Source organism: Sparus aurata, chromosome 15, assembly GCF_900880675.1.
Source record: "Sparus aurata chromosome 15, fSpaAur1.1, whole genome shotgun sequence".
NCBI lineage: Eukaryota > Metazoa > Chordata > Actinopteri > Spariformes > Sparidae > Sparus > Sparus aurata.
This window is the reverse complement of record NC_044201.1, coordinates 29709070-29726013: the sequence shown is the minus strand read 5'-3', so window position 1 is coordinate 29726013 and position 16944 is coordinate 29709070. Positions and strand designations below refer to the sequence as shown.

Sequence of the window (16944 nt, the reverse complement as noted above, 5' to 3'; positions counted from 1 at the left end):
AGAGTACCCTCTTTATCCTAGGGTTCTCACTTCCTACATCCTTCTTTTAAAGTCTTCAGAGTAAAGACTTATTGGGTCATGTGGTAAAACAACATTTTTCCACAGGGTTGTTTGTGGTAACATGAGGAAGTTCTTGTATGATATTTAAAAGTATCACACTGTCTACAAAGATACAAAATCTTTAGGCGGTATTAATCAATATTGTTATGCCATATCCGATTCATTCACGTTAATCACAAATGAGAATAACAATAAATAGTAACTGAATAGTTAAACAGCAGTTAAATAGCAGCATGTTGTTGATTCAACATCAATGGATAATTTGTAGTCTTAGGAGTCCATCCAGTGGTGAAAATATATCTATCCATCCATCCATCTTCTTCCGCGTTATCCGGGGCTGGGTCGCGGCGGCAGCTGCCTGAGCAGGGACACCCAGACTTCCCTCTTCCCAGACACTTCGTCCAGCTCTTCCAGGAGGATCCCAAGACATTCCCAGGCCAGCCGAGCTACATAGTCACTCCAGCGTGTCCTGGGTCTTCCTCGGGGTCTCCTACCGGTGGGACATGCCAGGAACCAGCCAGGGGCAGCCGAAACAGATGCCCAAGCCACCTCAGCTGGCTCCTCGCGATGTGGAGGAGCAGCGGCTCTACTCCGAGCTCCTCCCGGGTGACAGAGCTCTTCACCCTATCTCTAAGGGAGCGCCCCGCCACCTTGCGGAGGAAACTCATTTCGGTCGCTTGTATCCGGGATCTTTGCCTTTCCCTTTCGGTCATGCCCCAAAGTTCATGGCCATAGGTAAGAGAAAGAACGTAGATTGACCGGTAAATCGAGAGCTTCGTCTTTCGGCTCAGCTCTCTCGAACGGGTCAGGCGAGAAGTGGTCGGATAAAGGCAGTTGGCTGTTGGTTTGAGTCTGGGCGGTGTGTGGGGGCCTTAAACGGATTCTGCAAGGTTCAATACTGGCTCTTGTCTTATTCACAATCTCTACTAACAATCTCTCTATCTCTCTAACAATATTACATCCTCTATGACAAATTCTAACAGCCATCTTTTTGGTGATGATACAGTCATGTACTGCATATAAAGCCTTCTCAATTGTAATTTCTCATCACAATTACAAAACTGCAAGATTCTCTTTTTACTTGAAATTTGTCCTTAATGCAAACAAAACCAAATTCATGATATTCTCAAGAGCCAGAGATATCACAGACATTGGTCTGCATGTTACCACTCTAACAGGACTCAGCAGCGCCGGCCCTGAGTAATTTGGTGCCCTTGGCAAGATCTTAGCTGGCGCCCCCTTGCATCGCAGCCAATTTCACAATCAGTTTTCATATACTCACACAGAAACTGCATGTATGTATTCAAGACAAAAATATCACACCAAATAAAAACTTAAGAAAGAAACAAGTAATAAATACAATATAAATAAGACATTGTTTAAACATATTATGTGAGTGCCGTCTCTCACTCTATTGTCAGCCGCTTTGCAAAACGACCTCCATGTTGTCATGTGGGAATTGTGCTCCCGGCTATCCTCATGAACCTTCAGCAAGTGGCTTGCATTTGTCCAGTCCTATAGTCCTTCCTTATTAAGTCTGTATTCTTTTGGAGGAAACATTTAGCAGCAGAAGCAGTGCAAGCTATCATTTCTGTTTGAGTACATCAGCCAGCTGCTTTTGATTTTTTCAGCATTGATCAAGACTCTGTTACAAAAGTCATGTTGACACTCTCCCATCTTTGTTTTTGGGAAATGTGTAACTGCTTTTTTATTTGAACTGGTCCTCTGTGAACTAACTCTCATCTCACTTTGTCAGTTAGAAGAGATGTCCAGTCAGCAGGTCTGTTGGTGCCTTTAGTCCTGATGCTGTGTCACTCTGCTGTGCTGAGGTAGAAGGACAGGAGCACCTGATGCTGTGTCACTGGGCTGCTGCTGAAATACTTTAAAAGTGCATCTGAAGAGAGAAGATACGTATATGTGACCAGTGGATGTTAGATTTTAATAGAAAAAACAGATGCTTGGTGTGTGCTATACATAAGACTAATACTGAAAATGTGATGAGATTCATTCAACTTTGTTGTCATTGCAATGCAATTCAGTCTAACCAGAGTGCAAGTATATATATATTGCCTATGAATGATATGAGAAAGCTAAGGTGAAAATAACACCTGAACAGGTCTAACGTTAACTTTCCAAACGTCCCTGATGAATTTAAGGTGGAGAAACACATGTCGACTCAGCTATTTATTGATTATTAAACAATGCTGCTATCGTCCGAAGTAAGCTAGCAAGTTAACACTCTGCTCCAACAAAGATGTTGTTAACGATGCATTAAACTATTGTCATTCACTTCATCACACTGACCTTACTGTACCTCTATCTTCTTCAAGTTTTTCTTCATCTTCTTCCTCTTCCATCCTTCACTGGGTGCCGGATGGTTTCAGTCTTTTGGACCTTGTGGTTCCGCTACAGTATCAGTAAATCTCCCCCCCCCCCCCCACCGAACCATGAACCAGACAAAAGGCCTCTCCGTTATTTAATAGTCTTTGATATGACGTTATGTTGCCGTGGGCTTATATAATGTTGAACTGAATCGCGATGAGTCCTTGTCCAGCTAAACTTTAGCACCGCTCCATGTTTAGATCCCTGTGTGGCTCACTACACTGTCATTTGTCAGGCGCGCACATGCTGTTAATGGTACCATAGGCTGCAGACTGTGACTGTGATCTGTCAATAAAAATCAGCCAACACTTGTTCTCCTCTGAACTACATTGGTCTCATAAGTCGCCTCTCTGAAGTTTGAATGTTGGAAATCCGTTGTAGCGATGGAGAATTTTAATCCATGAAAAAGTCATTGATGACCTTGACCAGTGCAATCTCAGTGCTGTGTAGGGAGTGGAAACCAGGACCTTAAATACAGCTTTTAAAAACCAAGTGGTAATGCAGTGTGAAAGGCAGATAGATGATTTTGAAAGTGCAATAGTACGTTCCAGGGTAGACTGAGAGATTTTACTGAAATGGGTTAACGTTAAGAGTGGGCAGGAGTCAACTACCATCTCTCTGAATTCAGTGTCAAAAAGCTGCCGAATCTCCACTATTTTGTTAAAAAAGTGATTAAGAAATTCTTCACATTTGTCTCGGGAGGATTCAACTGGGTGGCTAGGAGGGGGGCCTGTTAAAATAATTCTGTGATAATTTAGAACTGGAGGAAGGAGATCGGAGTCAGCTCAAGGTTCAAACAAGGTTTTAATCTTTTACAAGTGGAGCATTCACAGAGCAACACGCAGGTCTGTTACAAAGTGAAGACTCAATATCTGAAGAGAAAAGCATGGTATATATCCCTCATTGTGGGTGTGTTTTCACTCCATTAGTTCCTAATTTATGACCTGCACTTAAAGGAATACTCCACAGAGAAGGAAGTGATAGGCTCCAGTGGTCACTCAATACCACACATAGATAATAAAACAGCCTAAAACAAGGTCACAGGTTACAGGTCATGTTAAACAGTTACATTGAACATTCCTATGTAAGACTTCAATTCACATCTCTCTTCACAAAGTACAAAATTTCCATCACAGGGCCAACCACAGAATTTAGAATTTAGAATACAGTTTTAGAAAGAATTCTGTGATTATGACCTTGTTTGGCAATCAACTCAGAAAAATAGTTACCTCTTGCTTCTCTGATTGTACACTGATAAGTGAACATTAGCTCTTTGAGAGAAGCAAGAGAGACACTGAGATGATCCTTTTTTCATTTCCATTCCATTCTTTGTTCAGCCATGGCAGAGAATGAGGTTTCAACTTTTTAAGTCTGACTGGAGCTATAGAGTCTAAAATATTTGTGCAAGAGCCGTTAAAACCAAAGGCAAGTTCATCTACGGTGAGGCCATATTGTTCACCTGTATTAAGAACTGTGATTGAGGACATAAAAGCTTGGCAGAAGCGAGGAACGGAGAGTGAATTTAGGGGGCGGGAGTAAATCGGTGTGGGGGTATGGGGTCAGGAGAGACCCCATCCTAACAGGAATTCTAACAGGAATAAGTGACTTGGCAATCAGTTGTTATCCACATGCTCACAGAGGAAGCCAGTCAACCAGTCCACCATGGCCGTCAACATCCCAGGAGTGATAGCGATGGTGGTTTTCTACCTCCTGGTCCTTGGGACCGGCATCTGGGCTTCTTTTAAGTCCAAAAGGGAACAGAAGAAAAGTGCAGCAACAGGAATGGACATGACTCTGCTGGGAAACCGGAACATAAACTGGGTGGTGGGGATGTTCACAATGACAGGTGAGGAGAGCACAGCTGGCTAAACTAGGATGGAAACTGTATGACTGTGTTTCTAAAACTCTGGGAATATCATTGATGCCCTTTATATTGTAGGTGTTGCAAAAGAACACACAGTTTCCAGTTCATAATAAGATGTTCTTTACACAGGCACAGGGTAGCACAGGTGGACTGGAACTCTTGGGTGTGCCTCTTAAAGTTAGCTAGATGAAAGGCAGAGAAAGGCTATGAGAGGATCAAATAAATACAAAGGGAGTAAAATATACACTGTATAAGTACACACTATGACTAAACATGAAAATGAAATAAAAATTCACACTGAAATGTTGCACATGTATTATTTCACTACTGAAATACTGCACAGGGCCATGTGCCTGGAGAGACTCTGTATGACAGAGGTGAAGGTTGTCATGTACAGTGAGGGGGGGTGAGCAGACCCACACATTCTTTTCACACTTCACTGTGAGCGTTTTTCAACACTTTCATTAATTTCTCAGAAAATAATGCATGGATGTGTATTTCACACATCAGTTGTATTTTGATGGCTGCGATCTATGACTGAGTATAAAATGGGACTGTAGGGCGTTGACTGAGGTATGTGCTCTACTTAGTGCCATTAGTTTAAAAAAAAATCTATTTGCAGCCTATCTTTAAACTTTACTTTAAAAAAACAACAAAAATAATTGAAAACGCAAACAGTCTTCAGTTCCTGGTTAGTCACCTGCTTAATTTTTTTGACATTTTCTTGTGTACTTTTGGAGTGTTTGCTCTTACTTGACATGTATCACCATGTAGCTCTGGCAGTAGCTCTCAATTCAATTGAAATATTTCAAAAATACTTTATTTGTCTCCGAGGGGATAATTAAGTCACATTTAGGACAGAAACAAGTCAGCATGTTAAAACAAGTCAGTCACTTGAAAAGGAAAAATACTAATCAAATAAAGATAGCATAAAGTAGACTAAATAAACTAAATAAGATGTTTAATGTATGTATGATATTTCCTTTGGACAGAAAAGAGTATTCAGGTTTTATAATCCAGATTAGTTCCATGCAAAATGAAACTTTTTTTTAGGGAAAGAAAATTAAAAAGACTGATTGATGGACATTTGAACATATTAAGCAATGTGTCCAAGACTAAGCAGCTTGACAGTTTGCTGACTGATTCTGACCAGGATTTAGTTTTCATTTCAGAATCACGGTTAACGGAGTCATCATCACTAAGGACAGATTTTTTTTTCTCTGTTTCAGATTTTTAGATAATCTAGACAATTACGCAGAGGAGGAGTTTAATTCATTTGAAATGATTTCCTTGCTACACTTGGAAAGCAGTACTGTCTCCTTGTCTTTTCACTTTATTACTGATGATCAATTATCACCCTTCCTTTTGTCCTCTGTACAAATAGCTGCTCTTTGTCCTCTAAATTGATTTGCTGTGTTTCCATCCATCCTGTAGCTACGTGGGTCGGAGGAGGCCTCATTGTTGGAACAGTTGAGATGGTTTACACGCCCTCCATGGGACTAACATGGGCAATCGTGATGCATCTGGCATTCAGCGTGTCTTTTTTAATTGGTAAGAGTTTAAACTTCCATTTGAAAAGATACTGTATTTCACATGTATGTGTATGTCACACATATAGACTACTTACTTAAACCTGAAAGTCATTTTGTTGGCAACAGTAAAGTTTGACTTACACAAAAGAGATATGACCGAAACGCAGACAGAGTAGGCAGCAGGATGACTTCAGGGATTTATTGATGACATAGATTACATGCAGGTACAAGTCAGCAAACAGGCAGTTTGTTTGCAAAAGTCAACGAAAAACGTATACTAATACAAATACTGTCAGCTAGAAACACATCCTATCACCTCCACATGGGTGCTGCCATTGTTGTGTGACATCAAGATTTAAAAGTTGGACTTTTACTGTGAGTGATGTGCTGTTGAACCTTTTCTAGAATGAGTTTGAAATGTTTTCCTGAACGCAGTATCACAATGTCATGAATGTGAACCAGCACCAGTGATTATGCAACTGGAAAAAAATATGTATACCAACTAAATGCTTTAATTTACAGACAAGTTCAAATTAACACATCAATGTAATGGCAACTGTAAACTGTAAAAACAGGAGGCAAATGAAATGCCAAAAGATTTGACACCCAAAAGAAAGATCGACCCAAGTGTATGAGAGCAGGCAGGAAGTGTATATTGGATGAAGTTTTAAACTGGATAACGACAATACAAGGAACCAGCAAACATAAAGGAACATCCGAGAAACATGAACAGCAAGACAACGTAAACTAAGCAGAATCATGGAAACAAGGCAGCAGCTAGATCACAGAAACTAAGCAAAATAACAGAAAAGAAGCAAAATATCTGAAACTAAGCAAATGACTGAACAAAAGACTGGACTCAAATACAAACTAAATAAACAATGCAAGGAGGTGCAGGTAGAGTTACACAGGTGAGAACAGAAAAACACTAGAAACAGGGAAGATGCTGAGAGGCTGGAAAAAATGTGAGAAAAGACTGGAAAAAGGGGGAGGGGCTAATGAGGGAGAAGAAGTGCAGGTGTGGAGAGAAGGCAACTACAGAAAGAACTCAGGTAACAGGGCGGAGCTAATCAGACAGGTGAAGAAAACAAAAAGGGAAACAGAAGACAAAGAAAACACATAAAATACACATACCAGGAAATCGTTATTAATTTGGCCACAATGAAGCACATTGATGATACATAGTCCAAACAAACACTGTGTTTCAACTCAGCCTCTATTGAGATAAAGTGACGCATATAAGAATTTACAGCTTCCTTACTGAAGTTCAGGATGTTGTATTATTTTTCTGTTTTTTTTGTTTTTTTTTTTCCCGTTAAAAGGCTGACAAGAAATGGATCTAAAAAATGTTTCTCACCCTATTTTAATTCCTATTTGTACTGTGGTCTGTCCTTTCTCAAATCAAGTTGGCTTTGTGTTCGCCAAGCCAATGAGAGAAGAAAACTATGTGACGATGATGGACCCTTTCCATATCAAGTATGGAAAAGTGCTGGTAGCTGGACTGAGCCTGGCTTCAGTTATTGTTGATTTGCTTTGGGTGCCATCAACATTAATTGCTTTAGGTACAGTATATATGTATGTACTTTCAATACATACATTCAGATATGTATAATTGTAACTGTGTTCTTACATTTGTGTAATCTTTCAAGTAAAATAAATGTATACATGGATGTAAATTCCTACTCTCATATTGATTTTGAGCGGTAATAGGCACTCAGATACTGGTTATGAAATCTCACTGCTAGAATGTGTTTGACAGGAGGAGTTATGAGCGTGGTCCTGGATTTGTCCTTCACTGTGTGCATCTGGATCTCTGCTGCTGTCGCCATCACCTACACACTGCTGGGAGGTCTCTACTCTGTGGCCTACACAGATGTTATACAGCTGGTCCTCATATTCATCAGCCTGGTTGGTTTGCTATAAATGCTTTATATATGTTGTTTTCATTAGGGGTTTTCACACTGCTATCCTAATCCCTGCAAACTCAGGACTAACCTACTCTACAGCAGGGCCAGCAAGCCTCCAGCTAGAGTCACGGTCAGCCTACTATGTGCCAACATTGTTCCAGTATGAAAGCCTTCTCATGCCGGTTTTCCAGTACATCTGCCGACCCGGCTGGGGTTTTGCTGTTGAGCTGAATAACGATTTTAGGGGGAGACGGTTACAGTCATGAGACATCACTGCAGCCCGCTTGGAGGCGGGGCAGCTGCGGCTTGGCCCTGCTCCAGAGCAGGTCCATTACCAGCACGGCCTGGCTCAACTCGGCACAGTACAACTGGTGATGGAAAAGCAAATGAGCTAAGCTTGGTCTGACTCGGCATTGAAACAGATGCCAGTGGAAAAACGTCATTAGTCTGGGGCTAACAGCTCCCTGAGCTTGGAACTGTAGGGGAAATTTCCTTGTTGAGGTAGAGAGCTGCTAATTGTCTGAAGACTTTTAGACTCATCGTGATCTCTTTAATACATGCAGCATGGAGAGAAGACCTGAAGTGTTCTCTCCTGTCTTCCATATGTTTTTGACTTAAATACAACAGAGTCGGGGTCACATACTTTTACGACAGTTGTTAATCATTTCTTCCCAAAACAATGACCCCATGATTTTTATGATGATCATGCCTTTCCAAGGACAGTGACCCTTTGATGATTTAGTGGACTGTCAATGTCATCCTATCTACCTCCCTGTAAAGAACCAGGCAAAGAGAATTGCCCCTCATGACTTTCTGATCCCCACATTAGGTGAAGGGGAATCTCCCCTCCTCTTACATCCTGATCTGTTCTCTACCATACATGATGATTATAGAATTCAAAACTATTTAATTTCCTACAAAAGGTTTTAAGAATGCTTCATCCCTGGGCTTAGTGCAGTGTGGAATAAAATAAGGCAACATAAAAAGTCCAAAGGACCCTTTGAAAATGTGTGTTGATCATTTACATTTGTATAATTGTCTTTGCAGTGGCTCTGCGTTCCCTTTGTTTTGATGAATCCTTCTGTCTCGGATATCAGCCAGACACTGATGAAAAACACCTTACACGCTCCCTGGATTGGTAAACCAGAGCTGAAAAAGACCTGGATCATGATTGATGATTTCTTATTCTTTGTAAGTAAACAGCAAATATTACTGTGAACAAACTCACTGAAGATGAAAAACAAAAACAAAAAAACAACAGCATAATACCAAAAACAGCATGATTTATGGAGATGCCACATTGGTAATCACATTAACCAACTAACTGTTTTACTTTGAAGGCACTGGGGTCTCTGGGATATCAGAGCTTCCACCAGAGGACCTTGTCAGCTGCTTCCTCAGCCACAGCAAAGCGTTCATGCTTTCTTGCTGCTTTCATCTATCTTGTACTTTTGATACCTCCCATACTGCTTGGGGCTGCCACCGCGTCCACAGGTATGAAAAGCTTTTACATACTGACGTGAACTGTCAAAGCTAATGTCTATATTCTGATAATTGTGAAAAGTAAATTGTGTTATTATTTGCACATTTCTTTTGTTTGAATTTGTTGGAATTTGTGTTTCCATTTTGTAATTCTTACCTTATATTTCTTGGAAGCTTTTATGATTGAAAAATTATGATATCTGAATTTGTTTGATAAAAATCATGTGCTAACATTTGTTTTCTTTGGTTGTAAACGTTTTCGCAACACAAATCTATCTATTTATCAATCAATAATGTAAACACACAAATGATTTATGATTAACTTTAACAGTCATGAAAGACTGTCCAACCAGAAGGTTGTCAACTTCATGGAGGCCACCTTTCCCTCCGCTTAAGTGAACTTGAACATCTCCTGAAATTAACATAAAAGTGGAAAAGTGAGGCCAGATGCCAAGATACATGGTAGTCTGGGTCCTTAATGTTGCTGGTGGAAACCCCTGAAGTCCATAACCCTACCAATGACCAAGGTGGAAACTGTTAAAAAGGACTGATGGAGGAGAACCAGCGTTGACAGGTAAATCCTTCGTCTAGGCCAGTAAGAGGGAGCAGTAATTGCCAGCAATCGGCTGTCCTTTTCTGGTGAGCCCCATTCAATACCCACAATGATGACAGATGAGTATTTGGGCTGAGAGAACAGTGACCTCCCTCTACACCTCAGGGAAGGCTGACCAGAGTCACAGCAAGGCAAGCATACTGAACTCGATGGGATGTTTGCTACAGGTAGCTGAATTCTGGGAGAGAAGGAGGCGAAGGCCATATTCCAGTTCCTGTTCAAACCATTCGGTCCTAGCCATTGGTATGGTGAAGGTAGGCAGAATAGATTCTGACCCTGGATCCAAGCAGGGAACAAAATACTGTCCAAAACACTGACATAAATAGGGGTCCAAGATCAGACACCACATCACTTGCAAAACCATGCAGGCAAATCCCCAAGCCCCTCTACAGAGAAGTGAAGGTGTATATCCAGGACTTATTGGCAAAGAAGTGGATAATAAAATCAAATTCCCCATACTCAGCTCCGGTGGTTTATGTGCGTAACAAGGACGGGAGCTTGAGGCTGTGCAATCATTATAGGTTCCTGAATAAAAAGACAGTCCCAGATAGACACCACCTGCCATGTATTCAATATATAATTGACACGCTCGGTGGATACAACTGGTTCTCAATTTTGTATCAGGGAAAAGCGTGTCATCATGACAGCATTCATCACTCCATGGGGCTTGTATGAGTGGGTGTGCATCCCCTTTGGACTTTTTAATGCCCCAGCCACATTTCAGAGGAGCATGGAGGAAATGCTCAACTCCTTGAGGGAGGACTGCTGCATCCCATACATGGTTGATGTCCTCTGCTTTGCTAAGATATTTGAAGATCATATTGAGGTACTGATATGTGTCTTGAGGGCCCTCCAACTACACAGTCTAAAGCTCAGGCCAACCAACTGCGAGCTCTTCAAGAAAGAGGGCCATTACGTGGGAAGGCTGGTCTCCCCTAGCACTGTTGGAGAAGTCCACAAGCTAGTAGGATTCCTCAGTTATTATCAGGCGTATGTACAAGACTTCTCGAAAATTTTCAAGTCAATTTATCAACTCTTGCAAGCGAAAAACATTGCCATGTGGTGTCTCAGCCCAGGCAAAAGAAGGGAAAAGGGGTACAGCTGTCATCCAGGACCCGGATACAGTGGACAGAAGAGCCCAGAGAGCCCTAGACCATCTAGTACACATCCTGTACAACCCGCCAGTGCTTGGCAACCTCTCTTTTGTGCTACACACGGATGCATCAGAACAAGGGCTTGATGCTGTTCTATACCAACGCCAGGGAGGGAAGCTCAGAGTAATTGCCTATTGGTCCGGAACACTGACGCCTGCAGAACGAACTTTCAACCTTCACTCAGGCAAACTCGAATTTCTGGCATTAAAGTGGGCCATATGTGAGAAATTTTGAGGCTACCTCTTCTACGTGCCTCACTTCCTTGTGTATACGGAAAACAACCCGTTAACCTATGTGATGAGCACAGCTAAGCTCAATGCCATCAGCCACCAATGGGTTGGTGAACTTACTGACTTTTTGGTTTGAGGTGAATCATTGACCAGGAAAAGCCAATGTGGACGCTCACACACTGTCCAGGTTGCGATGAGACATTGACAGCTATGTTGACTCATGCATGGAGGAGGTGCCCAGAGACACCATTCTGGACAATTGAGAATGCAGCAGAGCTTCTAAGCAATGAGACGTTGTTTATGTCGCTTTTCTGAACCTGTCGTAAGGTAGTTTGACCTTACAGTCACCAGGGCTGTTCCCAATTATAAGCTTTGACGAGCTCATTAAATCTCAGCAGGATGATCCTGCAATCAGTCAAATCATCAAACTAGCAAAACTCTGACTGGTGACATAAAAAGGGGAATTAACGAACTTACAAGGAAACTTTTGCATGAGTGGGGGACACTTTACCTCCAAGATAGTCTGCTATACAGGAAAACCAGCCAGAGGAGTCAACTAGTCTTGCCTGACCAGTACCGACCTACGGCCCTGAAACACCTCCATAATGATATGGGTCATACAGGGATGGAAAGAGTCCTTGGCCTAGCTAGAGACCGATTTTATTGGCCATACATGAAACAGAATGTCGAGGTGTATGTGACCTGTCTCACACATCAGAGGGCCATGGGGAGCATTACCACCAGCTCACCTCCAGCTTGTCTCTATTGACTACCTTCACTTGGAATCTAGCAAGGGGGGCTTTGAGTACATTCTGGTAGTTGTAGACCATTTTACCAGGTTTGCACAAGCCTATGCTACCAGAAACAAGTCCGGAAAGACAACTGCAGAGAAACTCTTCAATTGATTTCATCTGACGGTTCAGCTACCCATGGAAACTACATATTGACCAAGAGATAAAATTTGAGAACAAACTTTTCAACAACTGAGTGGAGTGGGTCACTCAAGGACCACCTCCTACCACCATAAGGGAAATCCGGCAGAGAGGTGACGTTTCTGGGCTTCCCTCTTCAAAAGTGTCGGTGTGTAGTTCGATAATAAAGGATACTGCGGAGGCAAGGCCGGGTGAATAAATAGAGCAATCTTTATTTAAAACAGAATCTAATGCCTTGAGTCCGATCAGAAGCGGCCGCGTTCTGATATTATCAAATCTGAGGACAAAACAATGCCAAAATACTTGTCCTCTGCTCCATTAAAACCTCAGCATTACTTAACAGAAGACAAAGGGGTTCTATCTGTGCTTAGTCATCTCCTATTATTCGGCATGCAGGTCAAGCTTAGCTAAGCACTTAATCATTTGTTACCTTTGACCCCTTACAGTTGGAAGCTACCTCCTGGACTTCTATTCACACAATGAAAATCAATTGGTCATGATTGAATTCAAACTAAGTGGGTCAGTCATGATTGAATCTAACTTAAGTAAGTCAGAATGTGTTGTCCTCCAGACACCTCAGAGGTTTAATCGTACCTTGCTCCAAATGCTCTGAACCCTGGAGGAAAAAGAAAAGGAAACATGGAGAGAACACATACCACAAATCATCCACTCCTAAACTGTACCAGACATGCCACTGGATTCAACCTTCTATCTAATGTGCGGACGACACCCACGTCTGTGTGTTGATATGATATTTGGCTTGGCTACTAATGAAGAAGCCACTTTTCCGAAAGACTATGCAGAGAAGTGGCCTCCAGGATGAAGGAAGCTTACAGACTCGCCTCTCAGAATAGTCGACAGTCAAGTTCTCCGGGAAAGAAATACTATGACCGCCACATGAAGAATGTTGTCCTTGAACCAAGTGACTGTATCTTGGTGCGTACCCTGAATGAGAGAATTCAGAGAAACTAGACACAGAACACATGAGGAGGAATGGACTGAAGAGGAGCACTTACCTGTTGATCCAATACCTGCAGAATGTGAACAGAAGGAGGTGATGCAGCTAGAGGATAGACCAGTAGCCCCACAGACAATCGGTGGGCAGCCCTATGATGATCAGGCTAGTCATCCCCAAACTTGGAGGTCCACCCAGACGCCCACGTATGAATAATTAGGCCAAACCTCTTTCCAACCCCAAACAGTTTGCAAGACAGTGGGGGCCTATGGATCACCCTTAATGCCGATCTGGGAAACGCAGGCATGCCCTATGACTTACCAAACACCTTTCAAGATGCTACCATACCCCACACCATACCAAATCCTGCTTTACACTTTAACCATGCAATACATTGCAGGACAATTTCTATACTTATTGGCACACAGAGACATACACACACACACACACACACACACACACACACACACACACACACATACATATTTACCTGGAACTTAGCTTTGGGTATAGAAAATGTTCATGGAATGTAAAAGGTTTGATGTTTAGGGCTTTGAAATGTCTGGAGCCATTTTTTATTTTGTCAGGGAGAGTGTGAAACACACAAAATGTATGGTCACATTTATGTGATTTTGTTTATGTTTTTTTTGTATTTTCATTAACCGCTAATCGATTTTGTAGGGGAAAATTAGTACATTTATATGGTTTCCAGACATTTTTAAGTTTGGATAGAGGGATAAAATGAACCGTTTTTGGGAATTTGTCAACAACACTGAGGATGGTGGTGTTACCTTTAGAGGGACGTAGACCCTTGATGAAGTCCAGAGAAATGTCTGACAAGGGACAATGCAGCATCAGGAGTGGGTATAGGAGTCCCAGAGGAGGACGTCAGGGGGCTTAGTTCTGGTCAAATACTCAGCAAGCAGCTTGCGAGAAACAGAAAGTGTGGGTCTAGCGGATGACCTGGAGTAGGAGGACTCTTTGTATGACTCACTTTTTAACAATCCAACTTGGACCTCTAACAACGCAGGAAGAAGGCCAATAATAAGTTGAAGACTTGGCAAAGGAGTCATAGTCAAACATATGAGACAGGATGTCGGGTTAAGTGTTCTTAGAAGAGTAAAGTTGAATAAAATGGAGCCCACCTGGCCTGTCTGGTGATGAGTTGCGGTCGATCCAAAGAAGCTAAGGATGGTCGCTCCCTCCAACCAGTTATGCCACTCCTCCAATGCCACCTTCACTGTCAGCAGTTCTCTGTTCCTCACGTTTCAATTCCCCTCTGTAGGGGAAAGTTTCCAGGATATGGAGGCACAGGGAGTTTCTCATCCTCAGTGGAGTTATAAGGGAGCATTTCCCCCAACGCCAACATCCGAGGCATTCCACCTCCACCACAAACTGCAAGCATGGGCGGCGAGGTGAAACTTCCCTAAAGACCTTTCTGTAGAATTAAACAAACCTGAGAAAACATGGCAATAGCTTTTGACTGGTAGGCATAGGCCAGCCAGCTACAGTGTTAACATTAACGTGGTCCATCTTAATGTTGTTGGATGACAAGACAAAACACAGGAATTAAACTGAGGAAACATGAGAATCAAACTCTGCTTTCATGAAGAGCTGGTGGTCAGGGAGGTGCTGCAGACCCTGGTGAACATGCTGTATGTGAGTCTCTACAATAGGGGAAAAGACTAGGATATTGTACAGCTCTACTAAGACAAACTTTTTCAGCATGTCCAGAGGAATTTCATTGCAGATAGGCACCTGGCACATTTGGGTGGTGTGACTTGCAGGTTGGGGTTCAATGTTCAACACAGCCCTCTCTGATTTGTCTGTCTTATCACACAGGGCTCACCTCCTGGTATATACAGTAGACTAGGACAGATAATGTGACCATTTGCTTTTGTGTCCATGCTTCAGACTGGAACCTGACTACCTATGGTTCACCATCTCCATTTGAACGTGGGGAAGCAGCTCTAGTTCTGCCCATCGCCCTGCAACACCTCGCACCATCTGTTATCTCCATTATCGGTATTGGATGTGTGGCCGCTGCTGTGATGTCATCAGCTGACTCTGCTTTGCTCTCTGCAGCTTCTGTCTTCAGCTTCAACATCTACAAGAACATCCTGAGGCCTCAGGTGAGAAAATTCAATTTTTTTTTTTTTCAATTTGCTTCATCACAAGAAAAATCCTAACCAACATTGTTTGCTATCATGAAGTGTCACATTTATATTAAAATGGAGGCAATTGAATGCAGAATAGAATAATTGAAATAAAGTATCACGATGGGAAACAAGCTAAGAAAGCAGGGATAGAGGTATCTGACAGCAGGACAGTCTCATTCATGTATTGTTTACCTGTTCTTCTCCCTCTTCTTTTTCCTCTTCAGGCATCAGACAGAGAGATTCAGTGGGTGATCCGTGCTTCTGTGTTGGTAGTGGGCTTGGTTGGTACATCACTCACCAGCCAGAATACCAGCGTCCTTTTATTCTGGTTTGTGTCTGCTGAAGTGGCTTACATCGTAATTTTCCCTCAACTCCTCTGCGTCCTCTTCTTCAACATCTCCAACGGTTACGGGGCTATTATGGGCTTTCTGGTGGGAATACCATTAAGACTGCTCAGTGGAGACCCATCACTAGGGTTAGCACCAGTCATACACTTCCCAGGATGCACTCTTGAGGACGATGTTTATGTCCAGTACTCTCCAGTTAAGACCATCTCTATGCTGTCTGCCATTGCTGTCATCTTGTTGTTCTCCTATCTGGCTTCTGTGCTCTTCAACAAAGGCATGCTTCCTGAAAAGTGGGATGTGTTCAAAGTGAAAGTCCAGCACTCACCACAACCTCTGACACCAATAGGTGACACCACAGAACATGATGAGAATGAGAAATTGAACAGAAACAAGTCTCTGAATGAGGCATCGGAGCCAATGATTAGCACAAGTTGTTGATGTTCCTCTGTGTACAGTAGTATCTGTTTTCTTGAGGTATGATATAGACCAGGAGATAATAGTAAATATCTTGTTCATCAGCTGTATCACTGACTGTTGGCAGCAAACACACACACACACACACAAACCGCATTTCTTAATTGTGTCGCTGGCACACATGCTCACATGGTAGTTTGTTCCGCTGTTTCCTGCACACATATATATTCACACAAACATTATTCTCACTTACCATTGGATGAAACGCTGCATGTTCATCTCTTCACCTCCCATTCATGAGTGTGACTGGCAAAATAGGGCCATAACAATATCCTCTGGGTTCTTACGGTCATTTTAGCAGCACAAATATGTATGTATTATTTTTCATTCGTGATTTTGTTACCAATTAACTTGTTTTGGTTATGGTGGGAATGTCTATACACAATACACAAAGCACACAGGGTATAATTCATTTTTATTTCCTGTCACATTCCTGAATCTTTATTTTGAGTGTTGTTTGTATGTTTGACAAAAGGAGACATCTTAAAGGTGCTAATTATAATGAAAGTTGATCAATCATCAATCTTTTATCACAGTAAAAATTGTGACAGGGACAGTCATATATTGGTATGACAAATATGCTGCCATATATGTTAATATGATCAAGTTAGAAGAAATTACAAGTTTTTAGAAGGTAAATGTCATATTCTTCATACCTACCTTCATCTAAAGACCTAGGGCAAAGAAAATTGCCCCTCATATGACTTTCTGATTCCCACACCTTAGGTGAAGGGGAATCTCACCTCCTCTCACATACTGATACTTTCTCTACCATACATTAATTACAGAATTCAGAATTATTATATTTCTCACAGTCCCCAGAGGATGAAGCCTACTGACCTTGTTCATCCCC

At 42.0% G+C, this 16944-nt stretch overlaps 1 protein-coding gene across 1 annotated transcript; it reads left to right on the top strand.

Annotated features, from left to right (window-relative positions):
- Positions 1-3990: 3990 nt before the first annotated feature.
- On the top strand, positions 3991-16612 carry LOC115596174 (high-affinity choline transporter 1-like). The gene is made up of 8 exons (XM_030441005.1): positions 3991-4288; positions 5741-5857; positions 7245-7400; positions 7598-7746; positions 8793-8936; positions 9086-9239; positions 15026-15243; positions 15495-16612. Exons 1-8 carry the CDS (start codon positions 4105-4107, stop codon positions 16053-16055), a joined length of 1683 nt encoding a protein of 560 aa, XP_030296865.1. The 5' UTR covers positions 3991-4104; the 3' UTR covers positions 16056-16612.
- Positions 16613-16944: the final 332 nt, after the last annotated feature.